The sequence below is a fragment of the Vulpes vulpes genome, chromosome 6 (assembly GCF_048418805.1).
Source record: "Vulpes vulpes isolate BD-2025 chromosome 6, VulVul3, whole genome shotgun sequence".
In the NCBI taxonomy this organism is placed as follows: Eukaryota; Metazoa; Chordata; class Mammalia; order Carnivora; family Canidae; genus Vulpes; species Vulpes vulpes.
Genome location: NC_132785.1, coordinates 3,524,041 through 3,546,679, shown reverse-complemented (window position 1 = coordinate 3,546,679; position 22,639 = coordinate 3,524,041). Strand labels below are relative to the sequence as shown.

Below are 22,639 nucleotides of genomic sequence, written 5' to 3'. Positions count from 1 at the left end.
CCAATACCTCAGAATGTGACTGCATTTGGAGATAAAGGGATGACTAAACTAAAATGAGGCCATGAGGGTGAACCCTAATCCAGTCTGCCTACAGTCTTTAGAAAATTTGGATCCACAGAGACACTAGGACTGGGGAGGGGGTGGCATGTGTGCAGAGAAAATGTCATGTGAGGACACGGCAAGAAGGCAAGCCACGAGACTTGCCAAACCTCCCAACACCCTGATCTTGGGACTTCTAAAATCCAGAACTCTGAAAATTCCTGCTCAAGACGGAGTCTGTTCTTTTGTTAGAGCTCACCTAACAGACTGACCCAACAGGTGGCCTAAGTATCAGGGCTTAAGGAACTGGACCCGAAACAACCAATGTTTGCTATCGTGGGTTCCCACACACCTTCCATGCCTGCCATCCCTGAAGTGGAGCTTCAGCAGCATCAAAGCCATCTTACCGAAGAGTCCAAGCTTTTCCCTTTCCTTGGCATTTTAAAACAGAATGAAATTGGAATAGAATTAACACTTGATGCAGAAAACAAAAAGTTAACGTGAAAAATTTTCAAACATACCAGAAGCAGAAAATAGTACAGTGGACTTCCATATACCCTACACTCAGAAAAGCACTGATTTTGCCTCGTTTCGGCTCGCTCCTTTCCACCTCCTTTTCCTTGGCTGTAGTATATATACACGTATATTTTTTAATTAGGCAACCAATATTTTACCACGCCACATACCAGTGACTGTGGCATGCCGATGAATCCACATTAAAACAAAAGTAAAGACATTGAACTGAGAGAATTTATACTTTGTTAGAATCCCAAACCAGGACACTCACACTCTGTTCCTTGTATTATTCAAGATTCCAATCTAAAAATGTAATTTCGTTTCCAGGATAATTGCTGAAGTTGGAAGACAAATGTTTTTCTACAGGTCCATTTAAATACTAAAAAGGACAAAGAGTTGCAAGGATGTATATTATTAAAAACTATTACAGCATCTCAGGAAATACACATTCTCATGTAAAAAAGTGTATACATGGGGCTCTTTAAAACAGATCAAAAAACCTACCCCAAAATGTTGACAGGATCTCTTGGTAGAATGCTAGTTTCATTTTCTCCTATGTAATTCACTCTATTTGCTAAATGCTCCACTATGGATGTTGTTGCTTTTGCAATCTGAAAAAAAATTTAAAAGTACACTAAAATAAATTGTAGCTGTAAAAGCATATTATTTAAACATGGAGGTTAACCATTAGAAGTTAAAAGTGGTTAAGTGATTCCTTCTGGGAACTGCAGTGAAACGGAAGGTGAAGGCAAGAGGCATGCTTCCCATTCTAAAACCTTTCAGACAATGTCATTCTTAAGATCAGACATTATTATGTAAGCTTTTTAAAATCATTTAAAAAACGAGTGGGAAGACTAATGGAAAAAAAAAAACCCACAAGAACCAACTTCATTGTATTTCTTCTAAGGTCAGTATGGGCCTTTGTGAGACCTACCAGTTGCGACTACGAGTTCAGCTGTATGCAGTACATCATGTTCATTCACACTCCCGAATTCTACTTTAGTGCATATAAAATGCAACTGGATTTACAGAAATAATTTACTTTCACTGATGACATATTTCAATTAAAAGAAAAAAGCATACGGAGTACAAACAAAAGAGTTTATTTACAAAACTTACAATAATTACAGATAGTACAAATTGAGACAATTTCCCCCGTTACTGTGACCAAAGCTACCAGCCTTCACTTTAAAATGAGGGTTTTGTTACTCTGAGATACGATAGACATTCAGTGATCCACTGCCCTTATTTAAAATGCTTTTCTAATTCCAGGGGCTGATTAGTGTATGTACAGCGGTCACTTCCCTCAACGTGTATTTCCAGACCTACTATGTCCAAGTCCAACATAACTGGAATATAACGGCATAGAACAGCACTGGGTAATTTTTTTCCCAACAATAAATTTTGATTATTCTTTAAATATTCATTTAGTGGTTTAGAACTGAAACCATGATTTTTGGCTTTTAAAAGAAAAGTCCAGTGATTCTTGATGGGCCGCACCATTCCACTATAGCCAGTATTACCCGGCTATTTTTTTACAGGTTTACAATAGTTTTAGAAATAGAATTCCACAGCATTCGATTCGATTCTGTTTTGTTTGGTTTTTAGAGAAGGAGAGAGGCAGGGGGAATCTTCAGAGAATCTTCAGCAGACTCCATGCCCAGCACAGAGCCAGATACGGGGCTCAACCTCACAACCCTGAGATCACGACCTGAGCCAAAATCAAGAGTCTGACGCTCAGCCGAGCCACCCAAGTGCTCCCCATGGTATTCAATTCTGTATGAACTGTGTCTTTTATGTTTTTAATCAGAGTCACTGCTACTGCTAGAGGAGTCTGTTGACATAACTTCTACATCATCTTCATTTTCTTTATTATGCCCCGGAGGTTCCAACAAGAAGTCATTACTGTGATTTGGTGGTAACATATTCATTGACATGTCATTTGACTGCCATGGGTACTGCGGAGCAAGGACATCTGGAGAAAAGAAAGAAGCATATGTAACAACACTTCTACCAGTAATTAATTTACTACTTAACTACACTTCCCTTCATGCACAGAATCTGAAGCCAGTATTTTTTTAAGGCCAGGAATCAAAACATACATTTGGCAAAATTAATGAAGATCAAAGTTGTCAAGAAAAAGCATGGTGTTTAATAACCAGAACCTGTGTTTTATTTTTTTAAAAATCATGCTTCCATCTAGGTAACTTTATATAATCAGCTGACCTAATTTTTCTTTTGCAAGACGTTCTCAATGACCCATCAAATGTGTCTTATACATGCCGATGTAAACTACACACAGATATGTATTACGTCTCTACACATTTTAAATAGCTAACATGTGCTATACTAAGTATTACAAGTTTAAACTGCCTAAGCTTTGAATCCACTCTGCTCCCTGGACCCTGAAAACGTTTCTCCTTTGCCAGCAGCCACCATGTTAATCTTCGTCAGCAGAGGGCACTGGAGGGACTGTGCAAGGGGACCAGGCCTAGGGATCCGTAGTTTTCCTTCTGAGGCCTGTGGTGCCGGCTGCGCAGGGACATCAAGCACCTCAAGCGGTGCTCACTCCCTCGCAAGTTTCAGGGGCGTTGAAGTCTCACCCTCACCCTCAAGGCGGCTTCCCAGCCGGGCTCCCGGGAACCTGAAGGCTGGTGGATGGATCCCTGCCTGCCGGCTGCAGCATGGGAACACCCCATCCAGCCTCTCTGCCGTCCCTTGGGCCGCAGCTGCTTCCCGCATCTATTAGTGCTCTATTTTTTAAAAACAGCTCTCTTTACCCTTTAGTAGTAGTCAGTACCAAATTTTCTTTAAATTTTCCTTGTTCATATTACTATGTGGTTTCTGCCTCCTGACTGGCCTGTGACTGGCAGGATATGGAATAACCCAAATGAGAAAAAGGCAAAGATATCACAGGAAACTAATGCACAGAAAGTTCTCAGTTTGTCCTTTAAGCAATTTTTAAAAACTTTTTAAATGTTCTACCAAACCAAAACAAGTCACCTACAGAAGATAAAAGGTGAGAAACATAAAATAAATGTAATAACGCAAAACTACATGTAAAACTTGAGGAAGGCTGAAATTCAGAACAGCCCAAGTCTCACAGAAGTGCTATTTAGTTATTCAAAAGTAAAAAGTTGTTACTCGTTTCGTTAACTTGGGAGTTTTTCAAGAGTGAGTTCACTTTGTATTCTTTAAAATGAACATTTATTTTTCTTATTCTGTTGGTACAGTATATTTCACAATTTTATTTAAAAAGCTGTTTAGATTTTAATAATTAAAGGCCTAATGCCAAGGCAAACTATCAATAAATGAGAGAGAAATCAATTTATTCTAATTTCATAAACTCCAACTAGTACAGAGCAGGATAATTGGCAAAAGACCTAGCTATTAAAACGAGTTGGGTCTAGACTCTCAAACTTGTTCAACAGCCAGACAGTCATGTCTTAAAAACTTTGGTGTGTTTGAAAACCCCATCCTGATTAGTATTACCTGGCAATCTGCCTGCTGCAAGTGCATCCCCTGGTAAATGACCATTTACACCATTCGTGGAAGGATTGTTCATTTGACCCAATAATCCACTTCTCATCTCTAAATCAGTTGGGTATGGTCTCCGTGGGTCCCCTAAAAAAAGACTGCTTTTAATTGAATGTTATGCAAAATAAGCAGCAATACCTTCTCTGAAGTATTGATTTTCCTTGGTTCTCTTTGAAAAACTCAAAAATATATTTTCAATTTTCATACAGGAAGGTCATCTTATCAATTGTGATTAAGAGCATAATATATTAAACTTAAAAATACATGCATTTCTTCTGAATCTGCACAGAAATATACTATTCTCTATACAAAAAAAAAAAAAGTCATTTTAGCAATTCTAGATGACAAATTAAGAAAATAATAATGATCTTGAGTCTTCTAAGTTACCCGCATTTCCTAGTAAGAACAAACGATACATACTCTGAAGGAGAATAAATATATGGTGTTTCTTTTTACAAGACAGAAAGGACTGCTTATTTGAAGGACTACCTAAATTAAAACTTTTTCTAATCAACCTCTTTGATCCTGTCATTTAGAGATTAATTCCTAGAATTTTCCAGTGGAGGTTTATCAGGAGCTTTCATTTCTAATCATGATAGTTTTGGGATAATGAAAACTCGGCAGATTTGGACCAACTTTTTAGTAGTATCTCTTACTCCAGATCACTCACCTCCAAAACTGCAGTTAATCTTAGTGTTTTTTAGTATGGTGAAATGCCACCATCATGAGACTATGATGCTGAGATACTCTCCCACTCCTCCCAGAAGATTGCTGCTCTACCGCAGGTCCCTGTCTTATGTTTTATGTGCTGTCAATGTATGTTGTAGTTTGTTACCCTTTTTTGCTGTTTCTAATTATTCCAGCTCTTTCCAGTCCCATGTGTTTGTTTGTGAGCACTCAGTGCTTCACTGTATCACTGAAGAGCTGGGACTGTCTCGTTTCCAAGGCCAGAACCCTTGACGAAATCCCAATGGTTCTAAGAAGTGGGCTTCTGGCCAGCCTGGGTATTACAGACATATAAATCTACAGCTTAGAATCATTACATATCATCTGGTACTTTTAAACATCAATTTATGATTTTTCTTTAAAAAGGACAAAAACACAGTCTCTATGGCAAAATCTTTGCAGAAAACCAAACTGATAAACCCATAACCCAATTATTACTTGTAAGATATTAAAGATATGAAAATATACGGAGGATGTTTCTAAGGATAAATATTTGCTATATTTAAATCTTTTTTCCTATTTTTGAGTATAGTTACCTAAGAATTTTCAAGACCATATATGCCTAATAAAAAGAGAAGTATTTTTACCTGGAACCCAGGTCAGTGGAGCACACACAGCATTACTTGCACTTATTCGATGTGCATACTTAATTATTTCTTCAGAGGAGATGGCACCTGAGCCAAGAAGAGAGAGTAACATGTTAGTCTAGTAACTTACAAGTCACTTACTAAATTTTAAATTACCTGAAAATAGGATAATCCGAGTTACCTACCTTCCCTAATAAAAACTAATATGTATATTGTTAAATCATATAAGATTTCCCAACTAAAGAACAAGACATCTAGAAAATACAGCTGATAAAGTATCATATTTGGGACATGAGCATGATAATGCCCACTGACCTTGATTACTACCATTAAACATTCCTACTGTTCTGGAAGCAACAGTGAACACAAATAAGACACAGGAAAGGATGTTTTGTCTTGCATTGACAGCTTAGCTATTAAAGCAGCAGCTCATACTACACCACTCAATTGTGACTTAATGTGACCCTAAGGATAGAAGTAGACCCAAGTAGAAACATGTCCACAATATACTCATTAGATTTAAAAACTAAGCTGCTGGATGCCTGGGTGGCTCAGTTGGTTAACCATTTGCCTTTGGTTCAGGTCGTGATCCCAGGGCCCTGTGATGGTGTCTCACACTGGGCTCCCTGCTCAGTGGGTCTGCTTCTCCTTCTACCCCTCCCCATTCCTTGTGCTCTCTCCCCCCACTCAAAAAAATCTTAAAAAAAAAAGTAAGCTGCTGAATACTACGTACAGCATGACCTGGTTTTTGTTTTAGAATATATGTACATATATGTATTTGCATTAAACACCTAAAAAATGGACACACACTAAACATTAACAGTGGTTATCTGAAACAGGAAAAGAGGAGGAAAGTTAGATAACTCTGAGGTGATTATAGGTAAATAATCTACAAATCAGGGGGATCCCTGGGTGGCTCAGCGGTTTAGCGCCTGCCTTTGGCCCAGGGTGTGATCCGGAAGTCCCAGGATCAAGTCCCAAGTCAGGGTCCCTGCCTGGAGCCTGCTTCTCCCTCTGCCTGTATCTCTGCCTCTCTCTGTGTGTGTTTCTCATGAATAAATAAATAAAATCTTACAAAAAAGAAAAAAAGAAGGGCATGCTGGGGTTGCACCATTAAATGTGCACACATCCCAAAGCCACATCTACTTCTGACTTCAGGACACTCTCGTTTCACTTCAGTCGCCCACTGCACATTTTCTTTCACTCTCTATCCTGTCTTTTAAGATCCAACTCACATGCCACTTGCTTCCAGCTTGCAGTTCTCTTCCTTTCTCCCAACAACTTTATAAACCTGTCTACTGCACATTCAGATACAAAGCCATAACTTCCCTTATATTATTGCTTCTCAGAACCTGAAAAAGGTATATCTCCCTAACAATACATAGCATATAGTACTAGAGCCTAGCAGACACTTTACAATAAAAATTTATTGGAATCATTTCAATAGCAACAAATGATTACCAGTAATACTCTCATCCATTTCTTGAAACCAAAACTTGGATTTTACACAGAAAGTCATTCATGTTCCCAATAGTACTAACCTTTTCTTGCTTTTTCTATTGATTTGAGTTTTTCTTTTGCTTGGTAAACAGCTGTTGCCTAATTTGAACATTAAAAAAAGAAATATGGTTTATTCTTAACTTTATCAAGCAGAATGTTTACCTTCATTCACAAAATGATTAATCCCACAGGAACAATATGCAAAATTTGGAAATCCCCATAATTTATTTGCAATATTCTGAAACACCACTTGGGAATCATTTATATCAGTTGGTTAATAAAAGAAATATGTATTCATGAATCAGTCTTCATTCATTAGTTGTTAGAAATAAAGTATAAATTAGATTGTTTACTAACATTTCTTTATGCCTTCTATCATAGATATGCATAAGATAACCAGATCACATATGACTCATAAAACATCCTATTCTTGCGTTTATCTCTTCTTATTCAAAGAGAAAATACCAAAATATTTTTTTTTTCTAATTTCAAGATACATTCTTGGATTGACAGTCTTACTCACTTATATGATACCATTACCTCCATGCTTAATGATTGCTATAATGAAAACATCCCCAAGTTCCCCCCTCAAACCTGCTCCATTAAAGGGTAAAATGAAGTTAAGCTAGTATATGCATCCTCAACTAGAACAGTAGTTAAGAATATGGAGTCAGAGAGAACTAGGTTTAAGTTCCATCTCTCTACTTTTCACTCTTCCTGGGCAAAGTCGTTAATTTAAAAAATTTAAAATCTTGGGTTTCTTCATCTGTAAAATACTAACCTAGAGTAATGTTAAGAAGACTGAGGTAATACATGTAAATTGCAAATAAGCACAAGGCCAGATGCACAAGTGCCCAATAAATGATAGTTGCTATACCTAAGTCATAAAATTCCGTCTTTTTATGGTCCTTGAATTAACTGTCTTTAATTCAATAATTACATTTTTGGAAATCAAATCTAAAGAATACAATCTGAAATGCAGAAGAGAAAAAGAACTTTTTTGCAATGATACTCAAAGCATTCTTTATAACAGAAAGTTGGAAAACTAAACAAAGGATATATGAAAAACACTTAAGTTTTAATAAACAGTAATAGAAAGCCGGTTAGTATCCTACTAATTATGACCTAAAAAATGAAAACTTCTGAAAAAAAAAAAGTTTGTATACCTGAAACCTCTGTAACACCGTGTGTCAATCAGACTTCAATTTAAAAATCAACTATAAGCCTACAGGAAAATTAAAAAAAAAAAAAACATCTGGCACTGAAATGAAATGCACAAAACTAAGAATAATGGTAATCTGAACAGAGGGACTAAAGACAATGTTTTCCTCTTTCTACTTTTCTCTATTTTCTGAATATCTTTTGGCAAATATTACTTTCCTAATGGAAAATAGATTTCATTATATATATTTTTTAAAAAGCATTTACTTGGGGTCATTTCTTCAGCAGGAGTGGTTAAAGTATCCTGAACCTCTGAGGTTTCTATTTACTAAAGCCCATTGTGACACATTTGGAAGATTCATTAGGGATAAGGATTCCAGCAATATCTGCTCCATTTGAGACTCAGACTCAGCTACTGCTGTGATACCACCATATAACAATTTCATTAGTCAGTATTTAGTGAAACAACTGGGCAAATAACAGCAAAGAAATTGTTTTTTTTTTTTTTTAAATAGTAGCCAAGAGCAAGAAAAAAAAAAAAACCCAAAACTATAGTAGTTGACATATGCCTAAATTCCACCTAGTTTAGAATGGAAGACTAAATAAGTTATTATAAACTTTTTTTTTTAAGAGTTCATTGATTTATTCCTGAGAGATACAGAGACAGAGAGGCAGAGACACAGGCAGAAGGAGAAGTAGGCTCCCCGCAGGGAGCCCAATGTGGGACTCAATCCCAGGACCCCGGGACCACGACCTGAGCCGAAGGCAGAAGCTCAACCACTGAGCCACGCAGGTGTCCCAGTTAATATAAATTTTAATCAATTTTTAAAATTGGTACATATTTCTACTGATTTCAAAATATTTTTAAAGCTGAAGTAAAGATTTAGGCTACTAATAACTGAAAACTTCTAACAGGACAGGATAAAAGTACAAGTTCCCAGTTCTATTAATCCAGTCCTGTGGAAATCTAAATAAACTTTAAAATAGCTTTCTTTTTCAGAAACAGATTAAACAATATCCCTTTTTATTTTCCTTCTATCAACTTACCAGTATTTGCTCTGCTTCCTTTAGCTGTTTCTGTAGTTGCTGAATATCACTGTCCCTCTTCTCCACTTCCTTTTCTAAAACTTGCATTTCATGATGGATTTTTCCCTGATTAAGTGCCAACTTCATCAGTTCTTGAAATTCCCCATCTCTGTGAATTAACAACTCCAGGACCTATCAGGTAACAGTTGATTAAAGCAGACAGCAGAATACTGAAAAATCACATTCCAATGAAACAAAGACTCTACATGTGAATTGGCCAGGCTATAAAATTTTAGCACCTTCAATGTATTACTCTAATCAATGTTAAGAATAAAAATAGCCTATGATTATTTTAGAAAACAAATTAGTATCAAAACTTTTTTTTCTGATTATATGCTATTCTTTCATACAAAACAAGTCTTCAGAACTTCCAATATGCCAAAATGAGGTTTATTCATTTCCCGGTAAAAATAAAAATTTTAAAGTTTATCCTTAAAAATATAATGTAATGGAGGTTCCCTCCAATTTTGGTATTTGAGATTATTTTAGATGACACCAGGAACTTTAAAAAATTTGTACAAAAAAAAAATTTTGTACAAAACAAATAGTCTGATTAAAAATGGGCAAAGAAACTGAACATTTTTCCAAAGACATACAAATGAGGTACATGCAACGGTGCTCAACATCACTAACTTATCAGGGAAATGCAAATCAAAACCACAATTGGGTATCACCTCATACCAGTTACAAAGGCTGTAATCAAAAAAACAAGAGGTAAGTGTTGGTGAGGATGTGGAGAAAAGGGAACCCTCGTGCACTGATGGTAGGAATGTTAATTAGTGCAACCACCATGGAAAACAGTATGGAAGTTACTTAAAAAATTTAAAATAGAACTACCATATGATCTAGCAATTTCACTTCTGGGTACCTATCTGAAGAAAATGAAATTATCATCTCAAAAACATCTTTACACCCGTGTGTTCACTGCTGCATTATTTACAATAGCCAGGACTGAAAGCAAACTAACAATCTATCAATATATGGATGGATAAAGAAAATGTGGTATTTTTTTTTTTTTAGTTCTTATTTAAAATCCAGTTAGTAGCAATACAGTGTAATATTAGTTTCAAGTGTACAATCATACATCATACTCGCTGATCACAAGTACACTCCTTAGTCCCCACCACCTATATTCACCCATTCTCCTACACACCTCCCCTCTGGTAACCTTCAATTTGTTCTCTATAGTTAAGAGTCTGTTTCTTGATTTCCCTCTTTTTTCCCCTATGATCACTTGTTTTGTTTCTTAAATTCCACATGAATGAAATTATATGGTATTTGTCTTTTTCTGACTTATTTCACTTAGCCTAATACTCTGTAGCTCCATCCACATTGCTGCAAATAGCAGGATTTCATTATTTTTTTATGAGTAATATTCTAGTGTGTGTGTGTGTGTGTGTGTAAGCACCTCTATACACCACCTCTTCTTTACCCATTCATTAGCTGATGAACATTTGGGCTTTTCCTATAATTTGGCTATTGCTGATAATACTGCTAAAAACATTGGGTACCTGTATCCCTTCGAACTAGTAGAAAATGTGGAATGTGTATACACACACACACACACACACACACACAGAGAAATATTATTCAGCCATAAAAAAGAATGAAATCTTGCCATTTGTGACAACATGGATGAACCCTCAGGCCATTATATTAAGTCAAATAAGTCAGACAGAGAAAGGCAAATACTGCATAATCTCACTTACATGTGGAATCTAAAAGAGCCAAATTCAAAGAATGAGAAATCAGACTGGTGGTTGCCAGGGCAAAATGGGTGAAGATGATCAAAAGGTACAAACTTCCAGCTATAAGATAAGTTCCGGAAATGTACAGAAACGGTGAGTACAGTTAACAATACTGCATTGTATATTTGAAAGTTGCTAAGACAGTAAATTTTAGCAACTTTAAGAAAGTTCTTAAAAATGTACAGAGAAACAGAATAGAAATTTTTCCAAAGGCACCCAAATCACCAACAGGTACATGAAAAGGTGCCACAGTTTCCCTGACATCTTCTTAAAAGTTCTCAAGAAAAAAAATTTTAAGTATGTGAGGTAACGTAAATTAACTAAACTTACTGTGATAATCATTTCACAATACATACATGTATCATTGTCGCATATCTTAAACTAATGCGATGTTATATTTCTACTGTTATCTCAATAAAAATAGAAAAAAATTTTAAAAACCCCAAGTGCTAAACACGATGCAAAGACATGACAAAATGTACATTTTTTAAAGTCACAAAATTGTATATAATCAACTAGAACAGCAAATAAATGAGTAAAATATTAAACTATATAAGGAAACTTGACAATATAATTAAGTAAATGCTTCATTATGGCTGTCTCAGAGTTAAGCTGATTGCAGAAATAATATTATGATAAATGTATGATACTTAAAAAAACTTTTACAGTTGCACATTTTTGTTATTATGTTCAAGAAAATACATAACTTATATTAGACCTGTGATGTCATGCATACTATTGTTTTATGATGAAGATGGTTTAAAAAAGAGCAATTTCCAAAAATAAATTTTCATATGGGCACATCCAAACTAATATTTAGTACTTTCATGGAAAATTATACAGGAATTCACAGCACTAAGTATAAAGTTTAATTCTTTCCCTGGGTAGTGACGATGACAATTATCCATTACTGAGCTCTCCTTATTTGTACTTAACATGCAGTATCGTAAATCCTCACAACAACTTTATGTGACAAGGTACTGTTGTTTTTTAGGGACAGAACTGCGAGCCCTTAAAAAGTATAAGAAAAGTTAGTGCTGACCAGGCAGGTCTTGGTTATGACCTATTGAATAATCTGTGTGCCTGGGAAGTAAAGTCAAAACCTGCATTTCATTTTGTAGTAAGTACTCACTTAATTTTACATGTATTTATCAATAAAGTATCTGAGACTGGCATTCCTCTATTAGCATTTTTCTCTATAAGCTTTTTCTAAAAACAAACAACATACAAATAACAACTTTAATCTCCCCAAAAGTCCCAGCTTTTACTACTTGTAGTGTATCTAATTACCCTTCTCCACCTGAAGGGATTAATCCTTGAAGAAAACAAGTTTTATGATACTTCTCTATTATCAGTCAATTGAATTTCTCTGCCCTCAAAACATATCATAAAATAAAACTAAGATAATAGGGCAGAAAGGAGGGAGAAGAGATCTATGAGATGTCTCCCGTTATTAAAAAGGTTAATCTTTCCCAGCTGTTTTCTTTCAAAAAAAACTTTTTTTTTTTTTATTACAGTAGAAAACACATAAAATGACATTTGCCCTCTTAACTTTAAAAAGTTTTTGGATCATGCCTGGGTGGCTTAGTGGCTGAGCATCTGCCTTCAGCTCAGGCCATGATCCGGGGGTCCTGGGATCGAGTCCCACATCGGGCTCCCCACAGAGGGCCTGCTTCTCCCTCTGCCTGTGTCTCTCATGAGTAAATAAATAATACAAATTAATTAATTTAAAAAAAGGTTTTGGATCAGAAAAAGAATCTGCTCACCATAGAAAATTACAAAGCACAGAAAGGAATAAAGAAAATAAAAACATATAAATTTAACCTCCACAAAATAACTTCTGTTAACAGTTGTATGCTCTTTAATTTCTATTAATTCTCAAGTTGCATTAGGGGAACCAGGTCTATATAATAAAAGGCTAGTTTATGACAGCATTAACTTTTTTTATTTCAAATATTGTTTTAACCTCCATTTAACGAGTTTATTAGTTGGTTAATTCAAAAGACAAAAACGAATAAATGTGTAACTAGAAGAAAAAACAATACTGCTAAACCTTTAGACTTTTTTCTTCTCAAGCAGTGTTACCCTATGTACGTGATTCAAAGAAAGTATCAATTTAAAAATTGTAATCTATAATTTAACAGAATCCAATCTTCCTGTTCTCACACAAAGTAAATGTAAATAGGGAAATTGCACAAATAATGGGGATTTCTTGTTTGTAATATAAAAAGAAGCCACTTACCTGGTTTTCCTCATCAGGCGGCAACAACTTTTGGTTTCTTGAAATTGCCAGCATTTCTATAAGTTCTCTAAAAAAGAAAAACAAAAACATCTTTGCAAAATAAATACAACAGAAGCTTTATTAACTGATCTCTACCTAACTGACTTGCTGGATTCATGGCACCCACAGCATGCTGAGTATTCAGAGCCCCTGCCCAGTGACCGTGCACTTGGGCGCTCGTCAGCTAGCTACGCGGTACTCTCTCACCAAGACTCAGTTATGTCTGTTACCAGATCCAGTTATGCAAGTTTTACTTTACTAGTATAGTTAAATATATTAAATATCCATTTCAAAAATACCAACGAAATATGACTGTCAACAGAAAAGAGTAATTTCCATAAAAACCTAAGCTGAATACTTGGGAAAGACTCAACAGCTGCCTGCAAAGAACTGCAAAGTCATGAAAATTCAGCAAAAGTCTACCCTAAGACTGCTTGATAAGCATTTAAGTTCTTATTTACTTTTTTCTTTAAAGTAATCTCTATGGGGATCCCTGGGTGGCGCAGCGGTTTGGCGCCTGCCTTTGGCCCAGGGCGCAATCCTGGAGACCCGGGATCGAATCCCACGTCGGGCTCCCGGTGCATGGAGCCTGCTTCTCCCTCTGCCTATGTCTCTGCCTCTCTCTCTCTCTCTCTCTCTCTCTGTGACTATAATAAATAAATAAATAAATAAAAAGTAATCTCTATGCCCAAGGTGGGGCTCAAATTCACAACCCATAGATCAAGTCGCATACTCTACTGCCTGAGCCAGTCAGGCACCCCTCATTTCACTTTAACGAAACACACTAGAAATTGGTGGACAAGGCATTATGGGTGGTTTATGCAAGAAAACCCCCTAAATTAAGGAGTGGATGAATCATTTTTTAAATGATTTTCTATGTGAACTGAAATTTTTAATTAACCAAACAGGTATCAACTAAGAGGGATTCTTTTTTTTTTTTTTTTTTTCTAAGAGGGATTCTAATGTATAATAAAGTCCTATCTTTCTGGAATGCTTATTTACTAGACATGCCAATTTTCCTTTATGAAAACTAGTATAAAGAGGAGTATAAAATATGTATCAGGCAATATCCTGATACACTAGTTTCAAACTTGCTGACAGATGGGACTCCAGAAATTACGCAAGAGGCACAGCTGCACAATTAGCAACAGGACACCGCCAGTCAGCCCCAGTAAAGCCTGTACCTTCTACTGGCCGCCAGGCTATTTTCACCTTCATACTTCCATCTTCCTTACTGCCAGCCTCAAACTATTTTTCTGGATGGTGCCACCTGGACCCAACCTTCCCCACTATGAGGTTCTCATACCGTTATGCATGAACTAGCTAGCTAATTAATGAACAAAGTGGATATGGCAATGGAAAGTCTTCATTCACCCACTGATTAAACATTCAAGTTTCCACTGTGTGCCAGGCACTTTCTGGATGCCTAGCTTACGAAAGCGAACAAAGGAATTTAAATTATAATACAGAAGAGAAAAACCAAGAAAGCAGGTAAATCAAACCAGAGTTAGAAGAAGGGCTGGGAAGAAACTGAAGCAGTGTTAGAGTGTGTCGGGGAGTTGTCTGGCCACTCACACTGGTGGAGTCAGGGAGGGCTTCTGTAAGTGAGAAAAGCCGGGTTCGGGGGCCCAAGGATGGGTTTGAGGAAGGGTGGCCGGGACACAGCAGTAGGTACCGAGGAGCAGGATACACAATGAGGACAGGGGTCGGGAGGGCGGGCGGCCCAGGCTGTGTGAGGGCCTCACAGGTCAAGGTAAAGAATCAGCATTTCATTCCAGGTTCAATGGAAAGCGACTGGATCATTTTAACTTTTTTAAAAAGATTTTATTTTGAGAGAGAAAAAAAAAATGGAGGGGGAGGCAGAGGGAGAAGTGGATTCCACTGAACCGGGAGCTGGTCTCAGGCCTCAATCCCAGGACCCTGCACCCACCTGAGCCCAAGGCGGACGCCCCACTGACTGAGCCACCCAGGCGCCCCACTGACTGGATCATTTTAAACGGAAATGACACGACCCGATTTATGTTTTTAAGCAATTGCTAAGCTACCTGGAAAATGGATTTTAAGAGGAGTAGAACGGAAATCAAATTAAGTGGCTTCTGTAGGCAAAGGATGGCATCGGCTTTGACTAGGTCCTAGCGGCTGGGACACAGTCATGGAAATAGGTGACAGCGATCTGAGTGCCGGGGTCGGGGTGTCCCTGCAGGTCACAGAGCGCCCCCATCCCGAGGTCCTCCCTCCCTCCATCTCCGAGTGTCGGGGTCCGGCGTGTCCCTGCAGGTCACCGAGCGCCCCCCAGGTCCCCCCTCCCCCATCTCCCACAGTGTCGGGTCCCGGGGTGTCCCTGCAGGTCACCGAGCGCCCCCACCGTCCCCCTCCCCCATCTCCCAGGGTCAGGTCCCGGGGTGTCCCTGCAGGTCACCGAGCGCCCCCACCGTCCCCCTCCCCCATCTCCCAGGGTCAGGTCCCGGGGTGTCCCTGCAGGTCACCGAGCGCCCCCACCGTCCCCCTCCCCCATCTCCCAGGGTCAGGTCCCGGGGTGTCCCTGCAGGTCACCGAGCGCCCCCACCGTCCCCCTCCCCCATCTCCCAGGGTCAGGTCCCGGGGTGTCCCTGCAGGTCACCGAGCGCCCCCACCGTCCCCCTCCCCCATCTCCCAGGGTCAGGTCCCGGGGTGTCCCTGCAGGTCACCGAGCGCCCCCACCGTCCCCCTCCCCCATCTCCCACAGTGTCGGGTCCCGGGGTGTCCCTGCAGGTCACCGAGCGCCCCCCCAGGTCCCTCCTCCCCCCATCTCCGAGTGTCGAGTCCCGGGGTCCCCGCCGCTGTCAAGCGTCCCCCGGGGGCGGTGCGGGGGGAAGAGGCCGCGTCCGGGTCCCGCGGGGCTGCGACCTCGAGGCCACGACCCCGCCGCGGTCTCCGGAGCGCCGCCTCCCGACTCCAGCCAGGCCGCCCGCCCGACGCCGCTACCTCGACAAGACCTCCAGGTCCTCCAGCGCAGACAGCAGCCGCTCCCGCGTGCTGTTCCCGCCCGCCGCGCCCGCGCCGCCCCCGGGCCGCTCCTTCTCCTTCTCCCCACCCGAGGCCGCCGCCATGCTGCTCGCGGGCCGGAAGCCGCAGACTGCGCAGGCACCGGCGCGAGGAGGCGGGCTCCGGAAGCGGAAGTGAGGGCCACCGAGGCGGGGCGGGGGGGGTGTGCGCGGAGCAGAGGCGGGGCCGCAGCGCCCCCTACGTGCCTGGCGGTGCACTGCGGGCGGCGGCGCTGTGCAGCCCTGGGAGCAGGCTGGGGCGCTCAGGGCTCAAGCACCAATGGGAGGGGTTTAAAGCATGTGGGGAAATTTGCATAACAACCTACACCTTGTATCAGTTTCTTTTTTCTTTTTTTTAGGATTTTATTTACAGAGGGAGAAGCAGGCTCCCTGCAGGGAGCCCGATGCAGGACTCGAACCCGTGACCTGGGGTCACAACCTGGGCCAGAGGCAGGTGCTCCACCGCTGAGCCCCCCAGATGCCCCCTTCTATCAGTTTCTTTGTGAGATGGGCTGGTCTCAGTATTAACCGGTCTTTAGTGTGCATCCCTACAGTGCTAGCCCCACCCTCCTGTTTGGCCTCGCCTAGGGTTGTAAGCACCATAGGACAAGAGCCATCATAGGCCTCTTTTCTTTATGGTTGTAAAACACACATAACCTAAAACGGACCGTGTAACCACGGCTAAGTGTGGGGTCAGGGGCCTTAAGCATAGTCATGTGGTTATGCTACTTTCACCACCATCCACTACCTCTTTCCACCTTGCAGAACTGGGACTCTGTGTCCACTGAACAAGTCCCCCTTCCTTCCTGCCCCAGCCCCTGACAGCCACCGTTCTACCCTCTGTCTCCAAATTTTGACTACTCTAGGGACCTCACATAAATGAAATCATACAATATTCGTCTTTTGGGGACCGCGTCATTTCACTTAGTGTAATGTCCTAATGTCCTCCACTCCCATCCCTGTGTTAGCACGGGTCAGAATTTCCCTCCTTTTTTTTTTTAATTTTTTTTAAATTTATGATAGTCATACAGAGAGAGAGAGAGGCAGAGACACAGGCAGAGGGAGAAGCAGGCTCCATGCACCGGGACCCCGACGTGGGATTCGATCCCGGGACTCCAGGATCGCGTCCTGGGCCAAAGGCAGGCGCCAAACTGCTGCGCCACCCAGGGATCCCAGAATTTCCCTCCTTTTTAAGGCTGGACAATATTCCGTAAGGTATAGCCATCGCATGTGCTTATCCATTCATCCATCCGCACACACTTGGGCTGCTTCCACGGTTTCACAATCCATCTTTCTAACCATCTATCTCCCAACGAAGTGTTTTGCTCACTGATCAAGATGCCTGTTGGAAGTGAGTGAGTAAATCTAGCAGGTAAGTGGTAGTGTATGAAAATGGTTTAAATAATCAATACAACACAGATTCCAAATGAAAGCCCGAACTCCGCCTCAACTCACTTTTCCTGGAGAGAACAATGTAGTTGGAAACTCTCCCTATCAGGAAAACCCAAAGTTGCAACAGTACTGGGGATGCGGGTTCTGTATGGGGCCAAGCTGTGATTCTCAAAGATGAGATGGAGAGATGTCACCTACAGACAACAGCCCGGAGTGTCTCCTTCATTCCGTCATCCTGACCTCTGGCCTGTTCTCTTGGAGGTGCTTAGCCTGCTTCCTGCTGGGTCCCCAGACTTGAGGACTTCCTCGGGGACTCATGCGAAAACAAAACAAAACCATTCATAGCAACTGCTATACAATCCAGAATGCTGATTTATTCATTTACGATGAAAAATATTAGTGCCAAGCACAATTTTCCTTGTGGACAAACTTATACAGGAAGACCAATTATCACCAGAATGTGGTAAACCTGGATTATAACAAATGAATATAGATTTTTTAAAAAATGCAACCATCAGGATTTGTATCCCCATAGCATAGGGATGTTTGTAGTAAAGAGATTGGAATATCGGTGTTCATAGGTTGGGAGCCTTCTTCCCCGGACCGTGCAAGAGACCTGAGGACACCTTTGGTTTTCCAACCATTCCCTACTTCTGCTCTTGGCTAAACCCTTCTCTAAATACGGTCCATTCTCAGACAATGGAATACATTAGATTTAAGCTTCCTAATGACCCTTGTATTCCAAGCATTCCTGCCAGCAGCTCTGGTCAGTAATTTCCTAAGTTTCTGAGGGGCTCAACTGCAGTCTGTGTTGGTTTTCTTCTCATAGGTTCATCTTGGGCATGATTCCCGTGCAGGGAGTGGGGAGATCCTATTAGTGTAGCTTCCACATACAAATTCTGGGAGGACCCTAATCAGTTAAAAATGACCCATTATAGGTCCTACTTTGCAGGCATGGAGGGTTAGTAGATGGACAGTATATGTGTCTTTGAATGCCAGACCTCCTCAGATTCATCACAAAGTCATATGCGTATTGAACGTTGTCCATAGACTGACAAGAAATAGCATTTCCTACAGGCATACTCTATGGCAAACTGCAGATTCTGGTGTGATAAAGAAAATACGAATTATTTTATAATATAACTGATAGGAATATCATATATATTTTTAATAGTTAATAAATAACTCAAGGTAACTCTGAATTTAGTAGTTTCCCAATCTATCGATTCAAAAGGGTAAGTACTACCTTCTTGTGAAATTTTACGTATTTAACATGCCAGGCACTGGTCTAAGCACTTAAAAAAAATGAACTCCATGAATTTTCACAACACCTTCTGGAGGTGAGCATTGTTATTATCTCTATGTTACAGATAACGAAGCTGAAGAGGCAGAGGAATTCAGAGACTTGCCCCAAATCCTACAGCCGATAAGCGCCAAAGCTGGGATCTGAACAGAGTCTGGCTCCAAGGTCTGTGCTCTTAGCCACTGGTTATTTATCCTGTCTTCTCTCTTTACTTTTTTATTTTTATTTTTTATGAACTTTATTTAATAGTTCACGAAGTGGACAGTCTTCTTTTGGAGAACTGTCTCTGTTTTTAAAGAAAGAGATATCTTCATGCATCCAAAAGGGGTTGGGAACCTCTGGTCTAAAATACAAGCACTTTCTAATGCAGAGTTTGGGATTTGGAGTAAAAAGAAGTTGACAAACTTTTGGTAAGAGGTGGAGGTGGAAGTATACGGCAAGAAACTCCACTGGCCTGTCCCTAAGAGTCAGCAGAATAGGTGGCTACATGTATTATGTGCACTTTAAAATTATTGTTTTATTTTTACCGAGCAATATATGTAAAGATCAAAAAGTGAAATACTGGTCAAAAGCGTAGAAGAAACCATGAAGGATATCCAGCTCCCTACTGGCAGCTACGCTCGACATTCTTCACGGTTTCTCCTATGCTTTCCTTATTATTTATTTATTTATTTATTTATTTATTTATTTATTTACTTATAAAAGATTTTATTTATTTATTCATGAGAGACACAGAGAGGGAGAAGCAGGCTCCAAGCAGGGACCTGACGTGGGACTCGATCCCCCCCCCCCCCCCCCCCCCCCCCCCCCCCCCCCCCCCCCCCCGTCTCCTGGATCACAACCCGGGCTATAGGTGGCACCAAACCCCTGAGCCACCCGGGCTGCCCTGTTTCCCTATTTTAAAGTAATTCGCATACATTCTATATCTTTTTTCCAACTCTTTTGGAAATCTCTTTCCTTTTGCGCTGAATAAGGATTTCATCTCTCTTCCATGCCCCATTCCCCTTCTTCTGTCCTCTCAATGCACAGAACCCAATTTTTTGTTAAATCAATAGTCAATTCTTTCCTTGCTACGCTATTATTTACATATAACTGTGTCAATGTGATTTATTTGAGATGCCTAACAGATATTTCCGTAGAGGTTTTGAAATATAAAATGGAAAAGGACGGAAATTTGTCTTGGACATCGAAACACATTGCACTGCTCTGTGCAGACTTTCCAGTTTCATATTTATGTGTGTGTGCACCGGGTCAAATATAAAATATATATTTTTACTGTGGATTGAAAAAGTTTGCAAGCATTGGAGCGTACGGAGGATGCCAACCCTGCCCCTTAGGAAAACAACTCCTTCCACCAGAAGGGCCCCAAAGGAAGGATCTATATAAATTTTGTATTCTGGGGTGGAAAGTTAAAGCACAATAAAAGTTTGTGTTGAGATGATTCTCTGGGATTCACTGCGTAGATGGAGGGTGTTATGGGCTCAGTCGTGTGCCCTCAAAATTGCAGTCATGAGGCCCTTACACCCCAGTTCCTCAGAACCTCAGAACGTAACTATATTTGGGCCTTCAAAGTGAGTAAGTTAAAATGAGGCTGTTAGGGTGGCCCTAATCTAATCTGATTGGTGTTTTTACAGAAATAGGTGAAGGCAGGGGTGCCTGGGTGGCTCAGTTGGTTAAGCGTCTGCCTTCAGCTCGTTCTGATCCCCGTGGGGGGTCCTGGGATGGAGCCCCATGTCTGGCCCCCTGCTCTCAGAGAGTCCGCTTCTCCCTCTCCCTCTGCCTCTCTCCCCAGCTTGTGTGCTCACACTCTCTCTCAAATAAATAAAATCTTAAAAAGAAAAGAAATAATGACAGCCGCCGGAAGGGGGCCTTCTGCAATCCAATGAGACAAACCTCAGAAGAAACCAAACCAGACCTTGATCTTGGGGACTTCCTGCCTCTAGAACCCTGAGAAAGTAAGTGTGCGTCATTTAAGCCGGTCTGTGGTATCTTGTTGTAAGAGTCTTAGCAGACAGAGAGGTTGCAGGCGGGCATCTGGAGATTTCTAAGCACTGCCTTGCACACACACCCTTGACCTTGATTTGGCCCACACCACACAGTGGGCTACCGCAGCTGCATGCGGGGCTGTGCCCCCTTGTTCCCGCCCTCCCCACTGTCCTCGCAGCACCTTCCCACCATTTCCTCTTTCTCCAAACCTCCAACACCTTCCCCCCACACACCCCCATCCCCACTTTCAACCTGGGACCTTGCTTTCTCACTCACTGAGAAGGAGGAGGAATCCCTCTGTCTCAGGCCCTGGGTGCTCTTCCCCTGCTCCTCCCCTGCTGGGGGCCACAGAAGTTTCTCTCCCCGCAGCCCCAGCTATCCGAGGCCTGGCAGCCGGGCCACCCCCTCCCCGCTGTCATCCAGGCCTGCTGCTCCTTCCCTGCTTTTAAACCATTCTCGCCCCACTTGCCTCACCAGCAACTGTCTCGCTTCTCTGCTCCCGGGCGGCAAAACACCTGCAGACTTAGCTGGGTATTTTGCTCTCAATCCCGCTCTCTCCTTAGACCTGTTGCAATTAGTTTTCTATTTTATTTTATTTTATTTTATTTTATTTTATTTTATTTTATTTTATTTTATTTATTCCTGAGACACACACACACAGAGGCAGAGACACAGGCAGAGGGAGAATCAGGCTCCATGCAGGGAGTCCGACGTGTCAATCCCGTGACCCCAGGGTCACAGCCTGGGCCCAAGGCAGGTGCTAAACCGCTGAGCCACCAGGGATCCTTTTTTTTTTGCAATTAGTTTTCACCCTGGCTTCCCCAGCAGCCCTCGGGTGTAACAGTCCCTGGAAACCAGCATGTGGCTACAGGTGAGGGTGCCCGGGCCTCAGTCCTCCCACGTCCTGGAGGACAGTCCTCTGCTGCGATTTCCAGCCGGCAGGGCTCTCTCCGTTTTGCTCCTTCCTCCTGCCCTCTCCCAGTCTCTCCCGCCACCTCCTCCTGGCCACCCTGCGCCTACACAGGGGCCTGCACCCAATCTTGGTCTTCCCGTCCACCCCTCCCTCCTGGTCGGGTCACCCAGGCCAGGGGCCTTGAATGCCGCTGCGAGCAGCCTCCCCTGCAGAGCTGACCCCTGGACGCAGGCTTGTCGATCAGCCTCCTGGCTGCTTCTGTGACCTCCAGACAACTGCTAGTGACCTGCCGGCCTGGGCAGCCCAGCCACTGGGGGAAGCCACTGGGGAGCCGACCCAGGGGCTGGGGGAAGGCAGAGTTGCTCCAGGGGGTGAGCGGGCAGTAGAGGCGCCGGCCCACTGGCCCAGAGCCCGGCCTTCCGTCGGGGGGCTGCAGGGTGCTGGAGGGTGCTAGAGAGTGCTGGAGGGTGCTCCAGGGTGCTCCAGGGTGCTGCAGGGTGCTAGAGAGTGCTGGAGGGTGCTGCAGGGTGCTGCAGGGTGCTAGAGAGTGCTGGAGGGTGCTGCAGGGTGCTGCAGGGCGCTCCAGGGTGCTGCAGGGTGCTCCGGGAGCAGGCTCAGGAGAGGAGGGCCCACCCCGCCGGAGAAGCGGGTGCCCGGGTTTGACCTGGGGTGTAAGTGGCCTGCGAGCTCCAGGGCAAGGGGGGCGCCTCGCTGCCCTTAGCCACGGTGGGGGGGGGGGGGGCGTTATGCCTCCACCTGGGCGGGGCTCCGAGGCACAGCCCACCTGTGGGTCTAGCCGCCCCCCCGCAGCTGGTGCCTTCGTGCTCCCGGTGCAGACGCC

General features: G+C 42.1%; 1 protein-coding gene across 1 annotated transcript; it reads right to left on the bottom strand.

Annotated features, from left to right (window-relative positions):
• Positions 1–1,642: 1,642 nt before the first annotated feature.
• MED4 (mediator complex subunit 4) lies at positions 1,643–16,309 on the bottom strand. Its single transcript, XM_026017241.2, has 7 exons — positions 16,146–16,309; positions 13,143–13,209; positions 9,114–9,284; positions 6,947–7,004; positions 5,406–5,492; positions 4,048–4,179; positions 1,643–2,530 (listed from the first exon to the last, which is right to left on the bottom strand). The coding sequence occupies exons 1-7, from the start codon at positions 16,268–16,270 to the stop codon at positions 2,358–2,360; spliced, it is 813 nt and encodes a 270-aa protein (XP_025873026.1). The 5' UTR covers positions 16,271–16,309; the 3' UTR covers positions 1,643–2,357.
• Positions 16,310–22,639: the final 6,330 nt, after the last annotated feature.

What these genes read in the sequence shown, in the direction of transcription:
- MED4 (XM_026017241.2), bottom strand. Translation starts at nt 16,270, where the DNA reads ATGGCGGCGGCCTCGGGTGGGGAGAAGGAGAAGGAGCGGCCCGGGGGC. An exon ending in GACCTGGAGGTCTTGTCGAG is followed by an intron (nt 13,210 to 16,145) that starts GTAGCGGCGTCG and finishes TTTCTTTTTTAG; the next exon opens with AGAACTTATAGAAATGCTGG. An exon ending in CGCCTGATGAGGAAAACCAG is followed by an intron (nt 9,285 to 13,142) that starts GTAAGTGGCTTC and finishes GTTACCTGATAG; the next exon opens with GTCCTGGAGTTGTTAATTCA.